We start from the raw sequence: 22,969 nt of genomic DNA on the forward strand, positions 1-22,969 counted from the left end.
GGAACCTGGCAAAGGCTAGTCTTGGAACTCTGAAAATTGCAAAGTTACGGGCAGTCTGCTACATGCCTGCGTGCTAGACTAGAAAACAGGGCTCTGGTTTATTCGTGTAGATAAGGTTCTGCATCCTATACAATAAGATGAGGAATTTGTGAAAGGGGCGAGTCCTCGCATATGGGAAGAAAGGAAAGTAATTTCACCAGACCAGGGGATTTTACAAAACGATCTTCTTGTGCCAAATCACCAAGTCAGCCAATTTTGCTCCTTTTCTATGCAGGTGTCCCTTTCTTCTGAATGGTATATTAAAACAATTTCACTTTTTATTAGTTTCCTAACTGTTATCTTGTTCCCACATTTTCACACCTTAACAGGACAGCTTCTTCGCCTCTTATTAAAACACCATTTGGAAGTACACTGGGTGGAAACTACTGCTCTGTCTAGATTCCTTTACTATTCGAGGGTCTTTTTCTGATGCTTCCTCCCCAAGCTGCAATGTAATCTCTCGTGTTCTCACAAGGGCAGCCTTCAAATGATAGGTGAAAACTCTTGGCTGAGTCCAGATTGGGGTTTTTGTTTATTTCCACTGCAAACATGATTCTTTGTGCAGATCTAGATCGTTGCGTTTCTTTTAATACGCCTGTGCTACAAGTTTTAAGTGATTGGTTCCTTGAAGTTAAAACCTTAGCTAGAAAAATTACTCAGGTCGTCATCCAGCAGTCTTTTAAGGCTCTCCGTGTCTTACACACGTTTTTGTTTACTCCTGTTGGAGGGTTCTTCACCTCGAGAAAATCCTGGCACCTCAGGTTCTTCAGCTACCATAAAAATGTTTGTGAAGCAGGCCAGTCTCCTACGCACAGCGTTTAACTAAAGAGACTCCTACCCTGAGCTCTGCTGTTCTTTGCACACAACTTAGAAGAATCTCACTTCCCTTTGCACTCCCCTTTCTACACTGGGAGACTCCGAGAACTTCCAAAGCACACGCCCACCTTCCGCGAGGGCACTGGACTACGCACGCGCGGATCCGCTGAGACGTCACCTCGGCGACTAGTAGTGACGTCAGAAGGCGCGCCTGGCCGAAACCTGTCCGGATTCTGCGGGCGGGAGTCCTGCCCCTTGGAGCTCATGGTGCGCTGTGGTTGCGCGTTGTTGAGAAAGGTCCGTGTCAGGGGCTCATCCCCCAGCTTTGCTGTCTCTCGCCGCTCTTCTCCTGGGTTCCTTAATTCCCGCTGTCCTGGGAGAAGACTGTCTCTGTAACATGCTTACCCCTGTTTGGGGTCCAGCTATAGGGAATTCCTATAATGTTCCCCAAAGCACGTGGGAGGATAGTTGGGCTACCTGACTGCGGTTTAGACTCGGCATTACGGTGTACGAGCCGTGCAGAGGCTTTTTTCTGTGTTAGTTTTGGTTCTCGTTGTTTAAAAGACTGTCCATAACCTTCTTTTATACGTTTCCCCTCCTTGGCACTGCTTTTAATATTTTTCTGAAGACTTTTTCTGGAAGCCAAAGTGTGTAATTGCTGTACTGCGTACAGAAATTTTACGTCAGTTTTTATGTAATGCCTGATTTAGAATCCATTTTTATAACAATCTGCAACCAACTGCTTCGATTAAAAAAAAATCACAGTGAGCTAACTAGCAACAGTTTGTGAAAGTTAGAAGTCACCTTATTACATAAACTGTTGTTATTAACAGCCATTTAAGATTGCAGCTCTTATAAATGAGCTTCCCCAAGAAATATGACAAATCTAAAGAATAAAGGAAAAGTCACACATTGAGTACAGCTTTAAAAGCCCTTACCAAGAATATCTCAGGGTGGTCAATCTTCAGTTTTTTTAAACCCACAGATATTTTTGATACCCAAAAATATTGCAAGTTGACAAAAATGTGAATATTAATTTACTCTGTAATTTGAAAGCCTGGGATTAAGACACAAGAGCTTTATAAGAAGTTACTTATGTAGTGAGGCTAACTAAATGTTGATTAAGAACCAGAAGGTATAATACAATGTCTGTGAAAGCCTGCAAAGCCAGAGAGTCAATGAGAGCGATATTTCAAGGATGGCTCAGACCACAAAACCATAAACCACAGTTTAGTTGTATTTGAGGATACATTGAAACTCTGACACCAGAAAATGGGTTTATGATAGAACAAATGATAATCTGTGTAGAGGAGAAACCATGACTAGAGTGGCAGAGAGAGTGGGCAGCTCAGAAAAGAACAGTAAAGCTCCAACAAGTGATGGTCACCCTGGTGAGATCTGCTGAGGGTTTTGAATACAGCACTGTGAACTTTATTATTTCATAAGCAGTAAAACCCCAAAGTCACGATTGTTTCTGAGTAAAGAGAAACATAGACGTCAGGTTCACTTAAGGGGAAATAAAGATGCTCTTGGCTCCTGGTGGTGTGTGCATTAAGAAGGAATGACGAGACCCTGAGAGACCATTTGGAGTTAACAGTCAAGGTTCTAAGGGAACAGTGATTCTGGAAAGGAGTTAGGCTTCTTGGAAAGCAAAAATTACAGTAAAAAGATATCCGTTTGTTCAATCTAGATGAGCAGATAATTAACTGAGGGAACAGCTTTTTGTTGCTGTTGCTGCTGCTTTTAGAACATTTTGTTTGGAGGGATCCATCCAGTGGCTACCCACCAACAGGTTACTCATTTAAAGGGTTTTTCATGTAAACAGAAGGCAGTTCTGCTTTCAGTTGTTTTAAACACTTAAAAGCTTAACCTTTTCACAGGGGAGCATTACTAGTACCTACTGAGGTCACCCTGAAGAGAAGGTTTAGAATGAAAACGGGAAAGGGCAGACTCCTTGAGGCTAGGTGAAGCATTTGATCATTAAGGGAGAGAGAGTGGGAAAGGAGGTAGTGCAAGAAAGGGCTATACATACAGGTGCTATACAGACAGCTTTGATTCTTTCCTCAAAGAAGCCTCAGTAGAATGAAACCAGAACCTTTTAAGTTAATAGAATATTTGATATATAAATATCCTCTCTTTCTCTCTCATTTTCTTAAGTATGGAAATTTCATTGATAATCTAAGAATCTTCACCAAGGGAGGAAGTGGTGGAATGGGCTACCCTCGTTTAGGTGGAGAAGGTGGAAGAGGTGGTGACGTCTGGGTTGTGGCCCATAAAAATATGACCTTAAAACAACTTAAAAACAAATACCCTCAGAAACGGTTTGTGGCCGGAGGAGGAGCAAACAGTCGGTAAGTGCTTATGGGGTGGTTCTCAGCTTCATGAAAGTCAAACTCTTCTGGGGAAACCAGAATATAGAGCTTTACTAATAACTCAAATTACCTTCTGTATTCTCATCAAGCATAAGTCTAACATGACTATTTTGGTGGGTTTGACCTTTGTCCATTTACTCTCCCAGTGTCCCTTTTCTATTTCCTCCTGGGAATAGATGTTATCTGAATCCGTACTTTGTTCCAAACTTACCTTGGGCAAAATTTCAGTAGTGCCCCAGCGGCTCCCTACCGTGGAGAGGCTTTCATTTATAGTTCTTCCACCCAGATATAACCACTAGCCAGTTGGACTTGACTTTTCTAATACATTTCTGTGGTTTTACAAATGTAATCATGTGTTTGTGTATAAAGTCCAGCATAAAGAAATAAGATAACAGAGCACAGTATTTTACAATGCCCTCTTCTTTACTTAACCTTTTCATGCCTAAAATTATTCAGAAAGCTGTGTATCACAGTATCAGAGTTAGCATTTTATCATTGCCAGTTTAGGCTAATGTTGGTGCTGTCCTTTTTATATTGCCATAGCCACAATGTTTTAATAATATCCTGTGTAGACACTCTTTACACGTTTAAGTAGCCAATTAGCCTTTCCCAGCTTAGTACTCCAGTTGTGGTCAGCTTTTTAGAAAAGTGACATCATTAGATTTGCTGGGTCTTTGTACTTGATTTGTATCATAGCAGTCATCTTTGGATGTCGGATATATATCAGTCCATTTCAGGTTTAAATGACTTAGTGCTTAACTCAGTAACAACTTATTTCCATTTTTATAGGTCATGTTAGTATAAAATGTAAAAACATAGGAATAACTGTTCTTTTCGAATTTAACCTTTTAATATTTGTTTTAGTGAGAAAGGCTGACTGTTAGTCAACGTTGTAAATGATTTCATTCAGTGGTGTTCTGTCTTGTTTTGTAGGGTTAGTGCACTGAAGGGCTCTAAGGGAAAGGACTGTGAAGTGCCCGCTCCCGTGGGTGTCTCAGTAACTGATGAAAACGGAGAAGTGCTAGGTGAGGCCTGGCTTCTACGCCTGTGTGAGACGAGCACATTTTCCCGAGTTAATCAGGAAATAGCGTAAGAGCTCCCTAACTCGTGAGGAAAATGTTCTTTAATATTAAAATTACATTGTTTATTGTGTGCATTGGGAGTCCACACACGTGGACGTTGGAGGATGATTTACAAGAATCAGTTCTCTCCCCCCATCCTGTGGAGACTAGGGATACCTAGGATGACTCAGGCCTTCACACACAGCCATCTCACAGAAGAAAGGGTTTTAACATTTATAACTTTACCTACTGGCTTATTAAAGATTTTTTTAAATGTATATAAAATATATTCAAAAGCTTACTGCTATATTTAAGATGGCTTTAAAGAGGTAAGAATACTTGGTTTTAAAACATATAATCAGCTTCCTTCTAGCTGTGTACAAAACTGTTCCTTTGGGGTCAGTATTTATTTGCCTTGTGTCCATGATAGACAAACACCTTATCTCCAAGACAACCCTAGAGAGTTGCTTTTAAAAGTGTGTTTTTTAAGAAATTTAATTTTATAGTTTAGCCCTTTAGATTTTTAAATTGGAATTTCTTGACATATTTATGCAACAAAACATATTGTTTTAATCTATTAATGTTTTTGTCTTTCCTCTTAAAGGAGAACTCAATAAAGAGAAAGACAGAATTCTGGTTGCTAAAGGTGGCCTTGGTGGTAAATTACATACAAATTTCCTACCTTTGAAAGGCCAGAAGCGAATAATTCACCTTGACCTAAAAGTTATAGCTGATGTAGGCCTAGTAGGGTAAGTATCACTTATATTCTTATCATATGTCTATCAGACAGTTCTGGACTACAAAATGAATTAAATAATAATTTTGGGCAATAAATATTCCTAGTTTATATAATTCGTATGTTAGTACTTTGTGCTAAAAATACAGTTGACTCTTAAAATTTTAAGAGTTTTAAGGCACAAATTTCATCACTATATTCCTATATATAATTTTTCTTTCTTCCTTCCCTTCATCCTTTCTTCCCTCTCTCCTCTTGCTTGCTTGCTTGCTTACTTCCTGGAACCCTATGTTGCACGTGCTGGTCTGTAAATTACCATACAGTTCTGGCCAGCCTCAGACTCAAGAGCCTACTGCTTCCCCTCTTAGTGCAGGTGGTTTAAGGAGAGCAGCCCTCAGCCCTCGTAGGTGCATATGTTTGAACACTTGGTCCTCAGTTTGTGGAACTGTCCAAGAAGGATTAGGAGATACGGCTTTGTTGGGGGAGGTGTGTCATTGCGGGGGGGGGGGAGGTCCAGATTTTAAGGTTGCAAAACCCCACCATTCTTACTTAGTTCTCTTTACCCCATGTAGACTCTCAGATACTCCTGCAGGCTGTCTGTCTGTCTGCTGCCATACTGCCTGCCATGATGGCCATAGGCAGGAATCTTCTAGAGCCCCAAATTAAACTCTTTTTTAATGAATTGTCTCGTTCATGATGTTTTGTCATGGCAATAGAAAAATAACTAAGACAACAGGTAGGAGATGCACACATGCGCTCACCTGGACCTCTCCCACTTCATACAGTCCAGGGACCAAACCCAAGGAATGGCACCACCCACTTACAGCATAGGTCTTTCCATATCAGCCATCACAATGACGATAGTCCCTCACAGACTTACCTACAGACCAACCTAATGTAGATAATCCCTCACTGACACTCTTCTCAGCTGACTCTAGATTGTGTCAGGTTGACAATTAAAAGTAAACATCACAGTCCCCATGCCTGGGTCTGGATTCCTGGAAAACTTAACTACCAACAGCCTGTTGTCAAGGGATAGGGAATGGTTTAGAGAGCCATGTGTGCTGGATAGATGTACATTCCTTGGTGCTTGAGTGGAACTTCAGTAAATATTCGTTAAGTCCATTTGATATATGATATGAATAATTCTCATGTTTCTGTTTAATTTTTGTCCAGATGACCTGTCTAGTAGAGAAAATGGGATATTCATATCATCTCTTATTAATGGATTGATGTTAATCCGTGTCTTTAAACCCAGTACATGTTTTATGAAACTGGGTTCCCCAGCATCTGGTACATACATATTTAGGATAGAGCTGTGTTTTGGTTAGTTCTTCCCCTGATCAGAATGAAGCGCCCCTTTTTTATCTCTTCTGACTAGCCTTAGTTTGAAGTCTGTTTTGTCAGATTCTACGATGGTGACTCCTGCTTGCCTCCTGGTCCCATTTGATTGGGGTACTTTTGTCCATCCTTTCAGTCTGTGCTGTGCATATCTTTAAAGATAAGGCGCATAAGCTACAGATAGATGGCTATTGTTTCTTGATCATTCAGTCTGTCAGCCTGTGTGTTTTGATGAAGAGCTGAGGGCAGTGATTTTAGAAGTTATTACTGAAATGTGTGTGTTAGGCAGTCATTATGTGGTTGGTTTCAGAGTTGTTTGTGTTCTCAGTGGTGCTTTATGACTTCATATTTCCTTCCACAGTCTCTCTGTTGTCTCATTCCTCTCATCAGCCTCAACTTCCTGTGTTCTCTTTAGGTTTGGTTTGTTAGATTTAATTTATAGGGCTGTTTATATCATGGAAAGTGTTTCTTTATCCTTCAATTATGACACATAGTTTTTGCTGCCAATGTTACTCTAGCCTGGCCATCATAGTCTTTTAGGAGTTGGAATGTACTGCCTCAGGCTATTCTGGCCTTCAGAGTTTCCATGGAGAAACCAACTGTTATTCTGATGAGTTTTTCTTTATATGTGGCTAGTGTTTTTTCTCTTGCAGCTTTCAATGTGCTTTCTTTGCTCTGTATACTTAGCACTTATGTTGTAACTATGACATGCTGTGGCGATTTTCTTTTCTGGTCTGGTTGTTTTGTAATCTGTGTGTTTCTTGTATTTCTATGGCTATGCCTTTTCTTAGTTTGGCAAAGTTTTCTTCTGTTATCTTGTCAAAGCTCTAGCCTATGCCATTGATTTGGGATTCTCCTCCCTCATCAATCCCTATAATTCAAAAGTTTGGCCTTTTTAATGGTGCCCCATGTTTCCTTTGTTCCTTTCCTGTGTTCCTTTCCTGTGTGTGTGTGTGTGTGTGTGTGTGTGTGTGTGTGTGTGTTTTAATTTTTCATATTTCTTGCCTATTTTGCTTAGTTCCTTAACTTTATCTTCCATTCCTAATTCTTCCCTCTGTTTAATCTATTCTACTTGTTAAAAGCTTTCCTTTTAGTTTCCTAGTTGAATTGCTGGGTTTTTCAGTCCCATCATCATTTCAGCTTGATCCTCTTCCAAGTCCTGGATTGTCTTGTCAGTTCCATCAGCTTTGTTTATGTTGCCATGGGCATCACTCAGTTATTCCCCTTAAGTTCTTTCTTCTTAATTTTATTGAGCTGTTTGTATTTTCACTAAAGTCAGTTGAATTCTGTGATGAAGCGAATGGTTCTTTTAAATTCTGTGTCCTGGAGTTCATCTACATAATTCTCATTGGCAAACATTTCAAAAGACTGGTAGGTTTTAGAATGAAGATACTGGTTTGATCATTTTGTATCGTTTATATTTTTGCAATGAGGTCTATGTATATGGACTTTTGTTGGTTTGGGCATGTGGACTTTGTTGGTTCTAAGTCTTAGATAGAGCACGTTTGGTTAGAAAAGAGGATGTATGAATAGGCTGGGCCTGCAGGCTGGAAATGGCTTGAGTGGAATAGAGTCAGTCAGATGAGCACAGTGCACTGGGGCAGGATACAAGATGTGCCTTTTGGTGCCTGGATTGGGGGGAGGGGTGGGGATTGGGAGTAGATAGGACTAGATGGGAAAGTTGGAGATGGCATGGGTCAGTAAACTTTTTTTCTTCAAAAAAAAAACTAAGGCATATTTTAATAGTCATGGTTCTCTAGAGGAACAAAACTTATAAAATCCAGGGCAAAGGACTGTGATAAATGATGCTATCTATGGACTCAGCAGCAGAAAATTCTAAACTGTGGAAAAGAAGCTCTGTGGGACAAATGACCCAGTTTCTTTAAAAGTAAATTGCAAAAGAGAAGCAAAATGGAAGGTAAGGGTATGTGAAAATGATTTCAGAGGCACTCCAGATAATTATAATTCCAGTACTTTATTTCAATTTGTACTCAAACAACCAGATTTTAAAAATGGGAGACCCCTGAGCTAAAACTGACCAGAATGCTTCCTCCCTGAGGGTTAGCTTTCGTGGAAACAGAAAGCACACTGTAAGCTTCCAAAGGAGGAAGGCAACCCAGTCTTATCCAGCTGTGACACCTGTGACGCTGTCAATAACCAGCATGTCACCGTGCTCCTAAGGGTGCAATAGTGGCACATGCACATTGGCAGGAGCCCAAAGTCTCTAGCTAGACTTATACTCATCATATCGGCACTTGGAAGTCAGAGGCAGATGGATCGCTGAGTTCCAGGCCAACCTAGTCTACATAGTGACAGCCAGGACAGCCAGGACAGCCAGCCAGGACTACACAGAATACACTGTCTCAAAAAGCCAAAAAAAAAAAAAAAAAAAGGAAGGAAAAAGGAAGGGGGCCTGGTTCTCTATAGCCTGGTAGTCTGGAACTCTGTAGACTGGGGTGGCCTTGACCTCCCCTCTGCCTCCCAAGTGCTGGGATTAAAGGTGTGTGCTATAACCACCTGGTAGGAATTTACTTCTTGTCAGAACAGAGTTAAAGAGTGGAGTTGAATGAGAATTCTTGAATGCTTGTGAGAAAACTCCAAGAAAACAAGCGTCTTGTGACCCAGTTTCTTCAAAACTCCAAACTGTTCTTGGAATGTATTTTCATGCTCCTTCCAGGTGTAGCAGATAAGATTGAGTTTTCTTCCATTGTTGTTATTCATGTTCCTCTATGGAAAAGCATGTATTTTCCACTTGTGACTTAGTCTTGTGATTGAACAACTTGCTCATGTGATTCTTTTTAACCCCCAAGTATAAATTTCCTGATGCTCTGATTAAACTTGGCTATTGCTTGAGACTTTAGTCCACCTCATTTTTAGCCCCCACCTCCCCAGGTTCACACCACTAACTAAAGTAGTAAACACTTGAAATGTTGAGTATTCAAAAGCATGCAACTGATTCTGATTTTGTTATAATGTGCATATGTATTTCAGATTCCCAAATGCTGGAAAATCCTCCTTACTGAGTCGGGTTTCCCATGCAACACCTGTGATTGCAAGTTATGCATGTAAGTATAATTGGTGTATTTTAATGTGTGAGGTAAGTTTTCTTTGCGTAAGACTAATAGAAGTCTCAGTTTAGCTTTAATTTGAAAGCTTTCAGCAGTTAGAATCTATGCATTTTTTTTTAATCTTTCAGACTACTACAGTCCTTGTTACGAACATTGCTGCATTTATTCCTCTGTTGAACATCACTTACTTGGTTACTATAGGATTTTAACGCTACTTAGCTCGTGTTATGTACACTGTGATAAATACTGGGAAGACAGATAAACATTTTTACTAATTTTATAAGAATTTTTTTTCTAGGAACCATATTAGGCTATGCTGCTAGAAAAACTGGTAAGCAGAACTTACCAGCAATGTTGTGAGATTAATTATACTCAGACTAGGGAGGAAGGAATGTGTGTGTTTGTGTGTTTGCACATCACTGATAAATATAAGGGGAGGACAGTGTTAAAGAGCAAAAGTGACTGCTGTAGGTAGACTCTGCTGAGGGACTGTGCTTGGGCAGAGATAAGCACAATGATTATGATTAATCAGAGCTTTAGAATAGAGGTAAAGGGTCTTTAAGCTATGAAAAGAGCCTATACACAGCTTAGTAGTTTCAGGAAATTTGTTTGTCTAGAAAACATGAAGAGACAGAGGTGGGAAGTGAGATTAAAGTCAGATCAAATTCCATAGACTACACAGGTTGTCTTTCATAGTATTAAACACCTTAAAAGTATTCAGAAGACTTTATCTAAGGGATAAAATAGACTTTCCAACGTTCTCTTAGCAATACTATAGAAAGTGGTTGGTATAAAGCATAAATGAATCTGGAAGAGTAGTTAGTCTGCTAGTGCAGTAGCTGGATGAGATACAGGAAAAGATTAGGTTAAAGGTATTGAATGAATATGAGACAGTATTTTCCACTATTAAACAAAAGCCCGCACAATGGCAGTCAAGTTGACCAGCCAGGTTAGCCCTGTAGAAGGAAAGACAAAAGTCCTAGGAGAGAGCTAGTACAGAAATGGAAGGCGTAAGAACAGCTCAGATGAGAACTCTCCCAGGCCCTGTGTGGTACAGTTAACAGTACTTCCTGCTAAGTCTGACTTTCAGCAAGTCTGACATGTGGCAGAAGGAGAGAACTGAGTCCTGTAGGTATTCTCTGACCTCCATATGCATACCATGCCATGCGCAAGTCCTTCCCCCAAATATATAACTACATAAAGGTAACAGACTCTTAAAAAGAAAGAAAAGTGTTACTGGAGAAGCAGTGATTGTTGTGATCAGGACCTGAGTCCCTAAGCATTCTCAGGCTGCCCTGACCATGCAGCAGGGCTTTAGGCTCAAGCATAGAAGTCTGTCTTCAAAATACAATGTGAATGACAGATAACTTAGTACCCACTTCAATAAACTAAAATGGGATTAAATATTCAGCAAATAGATATTATTCAACCTATATATAATATTGACATTTTTCTAGAGTCTTTAGTTTTTTATGCCTTCCTTAATCTACTGCCATTTCTCCTTTCAGTTACAACACTAAGGCCTGAACTTGGAAAGATTATGTACAATGATTTCAAACAGGTTGGTAGTTTTAAATTAAAACATGGTTGGTTTTGTTTTGGGTTTTCCTCTCTTTGATAGAACTTTTAAAAACATTTATTTTTAAATGTGTGTGTGTGTGTGTGTCTGTGTGTCTGTGTGTGTGTGTGTGTGTGTGTGTGTGTGTGTGTGTGTGTCTTTGTATGAAGTCAGATGGGTGTCGTTTGCTGGAGCTGGAGTTGCTATCTGATGGTGTGCTAGGAATTGCTCTTCTATTCTCTGCCAGAAAGCATACGCTTCTGACCACTGAGCTCTCTTGCCTGGTAGTAGGACTTTCATATTTACATGTGTGGGTGGTCTTGAAGGAAAAACAGGGGTTGAAGGAAAAAACTATGGGCAAAGTAATTCCGCTCAACATTATTATAGTAAAACAAGAATTTAATTTCTTCTCCTCCAAATGCTATGCCCACTTCATCTATACAGAATTATGTGTTTGTTATGCTTTTCCTAGTCTGAATCTTCTCAGTATATGTCTTTATTTTAGTACCCCAGGGGATTGTTAGTCTCCGGTTCTTAAAGTGACTTTCTATAGAAGCTGTAGTACTTCTGTGAAAACTGTCTAATTCCAAGCTTCTGATTCTGAAAAGGGGGAAGGTGGGTGGTTCCTCAATGTTTGCTTTATATTCTTAGGGAAGAACTGTGGTTGCTTTATATACCCAGAGAGGCCTGCACGCCTGCATGTGGAAGGATTAACTGTGTTAAGTCTAGAGAACAGAATAGTCAGTTTAAAAAAGTAATGGATTATGAAGCCATAAAAAGCTAAGATCTTGAGTACATACTGCTGAGGGAAGAAGCCGAAAGGCTATCTTCTTCTAATTTCAACTATTGGTGATCTAGTAAAAGCAAGCTATGGCAAAACAAAAAGGTCAATTTTGTCAAGATAAAGAGAAAGGAAGCATGTTTAGAGGAAGCCCAGATAATTCTTAGGAAAGAGAAACTCTTCCATGTTACCATTACTACTGATGCATCATTCATTTGTCAAAACCTTCAAAATATACACGACCAGGATGAACCCTCTGTAAAGTATGAATCTTAAATGGTAGTGGTGTGTGTGTTCATGAAATTCTCAGATACAATAAAAAGATCTGAGTAGTGATGTGACATAGAAAATAAAATGTCAACTATTATAGAGTACTAAATGCTAAATAAACTTATAGTATATGTTGAACATAATGACCAATATTTAGAAGAAAAGAACATTATTTATACCTAATGTTTAAGGAAGATCAATAGAGATTTCTGAAGGAAACTTTAGGATGTGAGACCCTTGCTGTGCACACACCTCTGTCATAGCCGTAGCCTCTTTTCAGACTCAGATTCCTCATCAACACGGGCGACAGTGCTTCTCCCTCCTTACTGCATCTCAAACCGTCTGGGTGGGCTAGGGACTACAGTGACAAATGATGCCTGGTCTCCAGAGACTTCAAACTAATGTCCTATGGGTTGCCTGGCTATTTGTTTGTAATAGATGTCCCCTCGGTGATCCCAATGACACAGCCATGTATGATGCACAGCAAGGCCTGAGAAGTGTGAAGTGATTCTTATGGGGCGCTATTGTCTCACTGTGGAAGAAGAGGCGACCCTGCTGGCCTATTGTGAACAGAAAAAGATCAATGGTGCCATTTACAATTGGAATGTAAAACTTAGAAAATACGGGTGTATTTACTACATGTGAATACTAATGAATTCTGCTTATACAAGTTGTTTTATAAAAGAATTCATAGGTATAATATAGGGTTAGAATTAAAGACTAACAGCTCGGTAGGTAGAGGAGCTGATGACCTGAGTTCAATCCCTGGATCCCACAGGTGGCAAGAAAAAACTGACTACTGAGAGTTGTCCAGTGCCCACATGCATGTTGTAGTTCATGTGTGCCCATACACATTCAGACATGCATCTACACTGATTAATTATTTACACATTTACATTAATAACTGTTAACTGTTAAACTAACCTCCCAATAACTATAATTTGGTATACTACAGAGTTAAAATGGGATGCAGATATCTGATAACAAACGATTTTAGCATATTTATTTCAAAGATGTCATAGAGTGATTGATTAGGAACTATATGAAGTTTGAAAATTTGGAAAAAAAATTGACCTCGGTTTCATTTTTTCTTTTTTTTACTAGATTTCAGTAGCTGATCTCCCAGGTTTGATAGAAGGAGCACATATGAACAAAGGAATGGGCCACAAGTTCCTCAAGCATTTAGAGAGAACCAGACAACTGCTTTTTGTCGTAAGTCATATGCGTATCAGTAAAGTTCAAATGGATTAACTTGTTCTTCCTCGAAACACTTTGTAAGATTAAAGATAATGTGTCACAAATCATGTTGTCATCATTGATAAATGCTGTTCCATATCTTATGGTAGTACCAAAAGATTTTACAACCTGGTGACACCACAGCCATCTTGGACGTGTGATGATACTCTGTGAGTTCATGTAGTGATAAGATCATTGGATGTGTTTTCAGAATGTAGTCCTAATATTAAACAGTACACGATGGCACTGGTAAATATCACTCCTATAAGTCTGTGTTGGTGGGGACAAGTACAGGATAATGCCTGTTTATAATCTGGGGGTGGAAATGCTGTTGGTATTGTTTTGTATGTGCACTTGGCCAGACTTGCCAAGACTTTAAGTCCTTGAGATTTTGGCACAGTCTTATGAAGTATCTCTTTCAGTCTAGTTGGTATGCTTGAGTCAAGCATGAGATCATCAATATTGATATCTATATAGTTTCTCATCAATGACTCATTTTGTACAGTAATGCTTGTACCTAACATGACAGCACAGTTTGTTACTTCATTGAGTGACTGAATTACCAATTAAATATAGATCAAGAAAATATTCCTTGTTGAAGTTATTGAGAGGAAACATTTCTAAGCACAAAACTGTTCTGCGTTTCCTCTTCTCTTTAGGTTGATATTTCTGGATTTCAGCTTTCTTCTGTAACTCCATATAGAACTGCCTTTGAAACTATAATACTTCTTACAAAAGTAAGTTTTCTGGTTCACTGTGTTCTGGGTTTAGTCCACCAAGTATGAATGTCACATAGTAATCAGAATAACAGCCTTTTTAAAGACTTTTCTATCAGTTGAAAAGTTAAAGTCGCTGTCTCCAAATCCTCAGACTTCACTCTTCTCCAACTGTTAGGTTGGTAACGCCCTCCTCTGCTCCACGTCCCTCACATCTTGTCTGGCTTCTGCCCTGGCATCTTTCCTGAAACATGCTCACTTAATAAATTCTCCTCATACTCTTTTCTCTTTTGGAGGATACTCATTAGCAAACCATTACTGCTACACTGGCACTCTCCCGCAGAGCTATGCTTCCAGCACTTTCTTACCATGTAAGCAACATTGCTGAGAGTTATTGAATAATCTTACCATACTGCCATTGTTTCCCGTCGCTTACAACTGATGTGCCCTTGACTGCTCAATCTGTAACTGATAACCGTCTTTCACTTATGCTTTAGACGGTGTGCTTACTAGGCATTTGTGACTGAATGTCATGTTAACCACTAAAGGAAGAAGGAGAAGGAAAAACTCTGCAGCCTTTTCTGTTTTAATTCTGTAGCTATCCCCACAACATTGCTGAAACTTACTTTTAAGTACATTATGCCTTTTTCAAGCATGCAGCAGATACTAAATTGTTATGACTAGCATATGTCTTATCCCTGTAACTCTAGTTACTTGCATTTCGCTCTAGGCACAAAATGAGCTGTTTCTGGGAAGTCACGTGAGCTAACATCCTATTGTCTGGTTTAGCAAAAAGCATTGTTCGTTTTGCAGTTACTATGATTTATAGCTCTGTGGTGATATGAATGGGCTGTAGAGTTACCAGGTTATTAAAGAAGGATGAAGTTACCGTCATACTGTTATTTGTGGTTTCTTTTTATTTAAAGGAGTTGGAGTTGTACAAAGAAGAGCTGCAGACAAAACCTGCACTCTTGGCAGTTAATAAGATGGACTTGCCAGATGCCCAAGTTAAGCTTCATGAACTGATGAAGCAGCTGCAGAAGCCGGAAGGTGAAGTGCGCTCACTGGTCTGTTAGGCAGCGCTAGCTGTGTGCAGGGATTGGTTTTGCTGCTGGTGGCAGGGTGGGGGTTAAGTTCTTGAGACAGGGCTTCCTGTAGTCTAGGACAGCCTCAAGTTTGTTGTTTATCTAAGGATCACCTGGAGTTTCTGCCTCTGCCTCCCAGATGCTAGAATTATAGACATGTACTACTATGGCCAATGGTAGTAAAAATCAATGGGAAAGAAAGCTAGTGTTTCTTATCTAGAAACTCTAAAGGAAGAGCACATCATGTTCGGAGCACTGAAATAGCACTGACCAGTCATTAATCAAAACAAATAAGTTAAGTTAGAGAAAGAAAAGAAAGACTACTTATGTCCAAAAAGGTCTTTAAAAAACCCTAAAATTTATATGGACCTGTAAAGGGTGTAAGAGAGGGCCTAGAAAGTTGTCTCAGGCACCGAGAGCACATGCTGTTCTAGTAAGGACTAGAGTTCCCAGCATCGTGTCAGGTGCCTCATAACCCCACACCAGGTAGTCCGATGCCTCTTGTGTCCACACACGTCTCTCCACCGAGACACCCATTCATACATTTAACCAAAGATAAAATAAAAGTTTTGTTTCTTGACTTTTTGGTTTAATTTTTTTAGCATGACTCCAGTCAGTCCAATCTACTTTTATACCATTTAATTACATGCAGAATAATAAGATCAGTTCTGAGTCAAGGAACAAGGTAATTTTTATTTTTTGATGGCCTCCTAACACAGTTCTGGTTATCTGGAAATCATTATATAGACCGGGATGGCTTTGAAATCATAGAGACCCACCCACTTCTGCTCTTGAGTGCTGGCATTAAAGCCTTGTACCAACATGACCAGCTAAAGATAAAAGAAATCTTTAAAAAGAAAACCAAACCAAACCACCCAGGGTGTGTAAAAGGAGAAGTCAGTAACTACCCGTGGAGTGTAACTGGTTCTGTCACAGTACCTTCATCAGCCCTAGAACTTTGTTTCAGTGGTGCACACTGTACTTTAACAAACCGAGTAAGGTTTTACATTTTTTTCTTGGTTTTTTTTTTTTGAGACTTTATATATGTATGGGTATTTTGTGTACATGTATGTCTGTGTACCATTTGCATTCCCAATGGAAGGCATCAGATTTTCGGGGTCTGGAGTTACAGACAGCTGTTAGCTGCCCTGCTGAAACTGAACCTGTTCTCCGGAAGAGTCATCTGAGTCAGCTCTCCAGCCCCTAAAGCTAGTAGTTTTAAAGAGGAATTTTTGTTGTTGTTGTTTTACCACTGTTAACTTAGTAATTCTGAAGAGTATTAGTCTTTAGAAAAGGACATTTAGTTCTGTGTTTATATGACACAGAAAGTAATGTCTGCGACTAATGTCTGTGACTAAAAGGATACGTCTGAAGTGTCTTAAATGGAAATACTTCCACTGTATAAAGAAACCTAGAGGGACTGACTTAGTCACTATTCTATTGCTGTGAAGAGACACTGACAAAAGCAACTCTTGTAAAAGCAAGCATTTGACTGGGTGCTTGCTTACCATTTCAGAGTCTCGCGTTATCATCATGGTGTGGACATAGCCTCTTATATGGCACTGGAGCAGTAGCTGAGAGCTACATTCTGTTCACAGGCAGACATAAACCAGGCCCAATATGGGCTTTTCAAAGTATGGAAGCCCACCTCCAGTGACACACTTCCTCCAACAACACCTCCCAGTCTTTCTAGTCCTATCAAATAGTGACACTTCCTGCTGACTAAGGATTCAAATGTATGGGCCTACAGGGGCCTTTCTTATTCAAACCACCACAGGGACTCTTCACAGTGTGGCACACTGAGTGTTGTAGGACACTTTTATCCTGTGGTGGTGATGGGTTTTGGCACCTAGAAAGGACCTCATGTGCAAATGGCAAGTGGCCATCTGCTTTTAGAGAATACTGATTTCATTGTTATTGGGATGATAATTGGGGAAAACAGACCAATATACTAAGATTAAGATCATTTGTTCTTTTCTTGAAAATCATTCCCCTCCATAATGCACATATTAGAACTATCCCTGAGTTAGTAAGTTAGTCTTGGGTCATAAACCCTAAAAGTCTTCATTCATTAATATCGTGGTTCACCTTGCTAATTGATCTTGCAGTTGGTGCTACTAGAACTGAGGGTAACTCAAGAGCATATATGTATTCTGGACTACCACAGTCCTTGAGTTTATCTCTCTGGGCTTTCTTTGAGGTTTATAACTCTCAGAAGTCAGGGTGATTTCTATGGCATCTGGCCCACCTATTCACTATGCTGTACCCCTCCCCCACTGCCATGGTGTTAGGGAGAAGGTAAAGCTATGCAGCCCTGTTATTCCCTAAGTGGTTGATTAGACTCAGATAAAATGATCTGCCCTTGAGCTCTTTGGCCTCATGCCACAATTTTTAATGGGATCCTGGCCTCCATTTGTGATAACCCTGTACCTGAAAGAAGTTAGAACTTACATGTGTACTAAGGTAAGCCAGAATGTTCTAAGTGATGTCATTATTTTTATAAAAACTTGGCCTCATTTTATTTGGCTTCCTCAAGCAATTTTTATTATTCCTTTAAGTATTGTCATGATTTACTAGTATTTATCCTTCATTTTGTTTAAACCACATTTGTCTAACAGTTATTTCCTAAGTACTTACCATGTGCTGAGAACCACCTTTATCAGTAATGAAGCACAAATCCCGAGAGCTTATGAGACAGGGCAGAACAGGGAAAGAGCTCCAGATGCTGAGTCGTCAGTTTCACAGTTTTGAATTAATTTTTTAAAAGGCAATGAAATCACCTGTTCTTGTTTCAGACTTTCTGCATTTATTTGAAGCAAAGATGATTCCAGAGAAGGCTATAGAATTCCAGCATATCATTCCCATCTCAGCAGTTACTGGTGAAGGGATTGAAGAGTTGAAGAACTGTATAAGGGAATCACTGGATGAGCAGGATGACAAGGAAAATGATGCATTTCATAACAAGCAGCTGCTTAGTTTGCAGCGTTCCGGGTCAGCGTCTTAGACTGAGCCACATCAAAGTGCGCTGCTACTATTCTAGAAAAGGCAGCATTTAAACCTAGTCCAGCATATTGACAGAATACTGCTTGGTCCTAAGGAATAGGAAAATCATGTTTAAAACACGGGTGAGCCTGCAGTGCATTATGTTCAAGGAAGCCAGGCAAGCACAGCAAGACAAATGTCAATGCTCTCACATGCTGAGTCTTAAAAGGTAAATTGAACAGATAGGAATACTGAAAAATGGTAATTGTTTATAGTATAAATAGGAGCTAGACGATTAAGAGATGTTGGTCAAAGGATACAAAGTTTCAGTTAAGCCTTTCAGACCTGTTGTGTATCTTTTTTGTTTATAGAGTAATGTATCATATTTTGAAAAATTGTAAGAAAAATAGGTTTTAAGTGTTCTGACCACAAAAAAAAATTTGAGAAAAATAAATCTTTTAAAATAAATTGACTCTATTTCACAACGTGCTTTGTATGATAAAGATACGTGTATAATTTTGTATCTGTTAAAAATAGTATTGAAATTACATTAATTTGAAAGCTTTTCTACATTTTAAAGATAGTATTTATCAATATGTTTCCTCATATATGTCTCATTCAGGAAGATAAATTTTTTCCTCCTTTTCTTCTAGTTTTAGTTCAGCAAGGCGATTCCTTTTCTGCATAAAGTGTACAGAAGACCCAGGCTAGCAAGAATAGCAAGCACACTGAGACCAGCAGGGCTCCTGTGTCTTATTCCTGATGCGGAATTCCTTACCCAAGCATGGTGGTGTGGGCCTCTTGGGAAGGAATAGCAGGGGATTTTGAGTAAAAAGCCCCTCCTGGGTGACATAGCAGGGTCTAGGTTGCTCTGGATTTCATAGTGGGACCAAGTTTCAAAAATAGTGCTTTTTAATAGCATGTTTAATTTTATTACTGCGCGTGGCGTGCTGTTTTGTCTTCAAGTAAGTCTGTGTACCATGTGACCGTGCAGATGAGGTGCCTTAGCAGCCCAAAGAGGGTGTCAAATATCGTGGAATGCAGTTCTCTACAAACTTCTCTACAGTTGTGAGCCACCATGCAGGTGCGGGAAATCAGACCCAGGCCCTCTGCAAGAGCAGCCCATGTTCTTAACTGCTGGGCCATCCCTCCAGACCCTTTCTTTATCAATACTTTCTTATTTGTTCAATATTATTTAATAATTTATTGTTAAGAAACAGTTGTGGTCATTGACCCCCTTTTTAAAAAATCCCTTTTTAATTGTATGTTGTTTGGACTTAAATTTCCTCTGACTTGATAATGTGTATAGTTTGATAAAATACTACTTTAACTTTAATGTAGTTTCTGTTCCCAGGCCCCAGGCCCACCCCTCTCTCACTCTAGTGCATGGACTCGTTTACTTGTATCTCCCGTCCTTCCTCACAGAGGAATTTCCTAAGCACTGCAGGCTGCTGCACATGCACTGCTACACAGAACAGGTAGAAGCTTTATCCAGCCCGTACTGTGTAGCAGAAGCTGCAGAGAGCTGGCATGGCCTACTTCATGACAGAGCAGTGGGGCTGAGGAAAGCCACGGCGAGCCTATACCACTCAGCCGACATGATTGAAGCTGGACTTGTAAGACTGTTTATCCACCAGTGCCCTCTGCAAATGCTTTCTACCCATCAGCAGTGAGGACAGCTTCATGAGGTGGACTCAAGACTGCACACTTTGATCTGATTATGACTTAGTTAAGTGAGGGGTCTTAGATGGGTGTCTCAGTTAGGGTTCCATTGCTGTGAAGAGACACCATGACTAAGGCAACTCTTATAAAGGACAGCATTTAATTGGAGCTGGCTTACAAATTCAGAGGTTCAGTCTATTATTGTCACGGTGGGAAGAGAAGCAGTGTGCAGACAGATATGGTGCTGAAAGAACATCTTTGTTTTCTCACATGAGGATTTTTCCCCTTTTTTTTTTAAATTGTTTTTTTTTAATTTACATTTCAAGTGTTATCCCCTTTCCTGGTTTCCAGTCTGTAAACTCCCTACCTCATTCCCCCTCCCATTCCTCTATGAGGGTGTTCCCCAACCCATACACCCACCCCTTCCCGCCTCCCCACCCTGACATTCCCTTATACTGGGGGGTCCAGCCTTAGCAGGACCAAGGGCTTCTCCTCCCATTGGTGCCCAATAAGGCCATCAGTCAGTCCATGTATAGTCTTTGGGTAGTGGTTTAGTCCCTGGGAGCTCTGGTTGGTTGGTATGGTTGTTCTTATGGGGTTGCAAGCCCCTTAAGCTCTTTCAATCCTTTCTCTAATTCCTCCAACAGGGGTCCTGTTCTCAGTTCAGTGGACTGCTGCTAGCATTCGCCTCTGTATTTGTCTAGCAGAGTCTCTCAGGAGACAGCTATATCAGGCCCTATCAGAATGCAGTTCTTGGCATCAGTATTATTGTCTGGCTTTGGTGGCCGTATGTACATGGACTTGATCCCCAGGTGGAACAGGCTCTGAACGGCCATTCCTTCAGTCTCTGCTCCAAACTTTGTCTCAATATCCCCTCCTATGAATATTTTTTTCCCACTTCTAAGAAGGACTGAACTTCCATACTTTGGTTGTTCTTCTTGAGCTTCATATGGTCTGTGGATTGTATTTTGGGTATTCCGAGCTTTGGGGCTAATATCCACTTATCAGTGAGTGCATACCGTGTGTGGGTTTTTTTTGGTTTTTTGTTTTGTTTTGTTTTGTTTTCTGTGTCTGGATTACCTCACAGGATGATATTTTCTAGTTCCATCTATTTGCCTATGTATTTCGTGAAGTCATTGTTTTTGATAGTGGAATAGTACTTTATTGTGTAGATGTACCACATTTTCTGTATCCATTCCTCTGTTGAGGGACATCTGTGTTCTTTCCAGCTTCTGGCTATTATAAATAAGGCTGCAATGAACATAGTGGAGCACGTGTACTTATTATACGTTGGAGCATCTTTTGGCTATATGCCCAGGAGTGGAATATCTGGGTCCTCAGGTAGTACTATGTCCAGTTTTCTAAGGAACCTCCAGACTGATTTCCAGAGTGCTTGTACCAGCTTACAATACCAACAATGGAGGAGTGTCCCTCTTTCTTCACATCCTCACCTGAGTTTTTGATCTTAGCCATTCTGACTGGTGTGAGGTGGAATCTTAGAATTATTTTGATTTGCATTTCCCTGATGACTAAGGATGTTGAACATTTCTTTAGGTACTTCTCAGCCATTCCATATTCATGAGCTGAGAATTCTTTCTTTAGCTCTGTACCCCATTTTTGTTTCTTTGGTTTGTTTTTTAATTTTGTTTATGTACACCATCACTCTCTTCAGACACACCAGAAGAGGGCATTGGTTGTGAGCCACCATGTGGTTGCTGGGATTTGAACTCAGGACCTCTGGAAGAGCAGTCAGTGCCCTTAATCGAGTGAGCCATCTCTCCAGCCCCATGTACCCCATTTTTAATAGGGTTATTTGATACTATGTAATCTAACGTCTTGAGTTCTTTCTATATATTGGACATTAGCCCTCTATCAGATGTAGGATTGGTAAAGATATTTTCCCAATCTGTTGGTTGCTGTTTTGTTCTAATAACGGTGTCCTTTGACTTACAGAGGCTTTGCAATTTTATGAGGTCCCATTTGTCAATACTTGATCTTAGAGCATAAGCATTGGGAAATTTTCCCCAATGCCCATGTGTTCAAGATTCTTCCCCACTTTTTCTTCTATTAGTTTGAGTGTATCTGGTTTTATGTGGAGGTCCTTGATCACTTGAACTTGAGCTTTGTACAGAGCCATACAAATGGATCAATTTGCATTCTTCTACATGGTAACTTCCATTTGAACCAGTACCAGACCTGACTGTCTCTGTATTAATACCATACAGTGTTTTTTGTTTGTTTGTTTTTGTTTTTTGGGTTTTTTTAAATCACTATTGCTCTGTTATACAGTTTGAGGTCAGGGATGGTGATTCCCCCACAAATTCTTTTATTGTTGAGGATAGTTTTGCTATCCCAGAATATTGTTATTCCAAATGAATTTGCAAATTGCTCTTTCTACCTCTACAGAGAATTGAGTTGGAATTTTGATGGGGACTGCATTGCATCTATAGATTGCTTTTGGCAAGATGGCCATTTTTACAATATTAATCCTGCCAATGCATGAGCATGGGAGATCTTTCCATCTTCTGAGATCTTCAATTTCTTTCTTCAGAGACTTGAAGTTTATGTCATATAGATCTTTCACTTGCTTGGTTAAAGTCACACAGAGGTATTTTATATTATTTGGGACTATTCTGAAGGATGCCATTTCCCTAATTTCTTTCTCAGCCTGTTTACCCTTTCAGTAGAGGAAGTCTACTGATTTATTTGAGGTAATTTCATCCCCACCCACTTTGCTGATGTTGTTTTTCAGGTTTAGTAGTTTTCTGGTGGAACTTTTTGGGTCACTTCAGTATACTATCATATCATCTGCAAATAGTGATATTTTGACTTCTTCCTTTCCAATTTGTATCCCTTTGTCCTCCTCTTGTTGTCTGATTGCTCTGTCTAGGACTTAAAGAACTATATTGAATACGTAGGGAGAGAGTAGGCAGCCTTGTCTAGTCCCTGATTTTAGTGGGATTACTTCAAGTTTCTTTTCATTTAGTTTGATGTTGGTTACTGGTTTGCTATATATTGCTTTTACTATGTTTAGGTATGGGCCTTGAGTTCCTGATCTTTCCAAGACTTTTAACATGAAGGTGTGTTGAATTTTGTCAAATGATTTCTCAGTATCTAATGAGATGATCATGTGGGTTTTTTTTTCCTTTGACTTTGTCTATATAGTTTATTAGGTTGATGGATTTCTGTATATTGAACCATCCCTGCATCCATGCATCCATGGAATGAAGCCTACTTGATGATAAT

General features: G+C 39.8%; 1 protein-coding gene across 1 annotated transcript; it reads left to right on the top strand.

The window, feature by feature from the left end:
• Positions 1-1,043: 1,043 nt before the first annotated feature.
• Gtpbp10 (GTP binding protein 10) lies at positions 1,044-18,550 on the top strand. Its single transcript, NM_001100815.1, has 10 exons — positions 1,044-1,152; positions 3,013-3,206; positions 4,161-4,252; positions 4,893-5,037; positions 9,357-9,430; positions 10,942-10,994; positions 13,147-13,254; positions 13,938-14,015; positions 14,921-15,044; positions 17,875-18,550. The coding sequence occupies exons 1-10, from the start codon at positions 1,120-1,122 to the stop codon at positions 18,081-18,083; spliced, it is 1,110 nt and encodes a 369-aa protein (NP_001094285.1). The 5' UTR covers positions 1,044-1,119; the 3' UTR covers positions 18,084-18,550.
• Positions 18,551-22,969: the final 4,419 nt, after the last annotated feature.

Source organism: Rattus norvegicus, chromosome 4 (genome assembly GCF_021556685.1).
Source record: "Rattus norvegicus strain SHRSP/BbbUtx chromosome 4, alternate assembly SHRSP_T2T, whole genome shotgun sequence".
Lineage (NCBI taxonomy): Eukaryota > Metazoa > Chordata > Mammalia > Rodentia > Muridae > Rattus > Rattus norvegicus.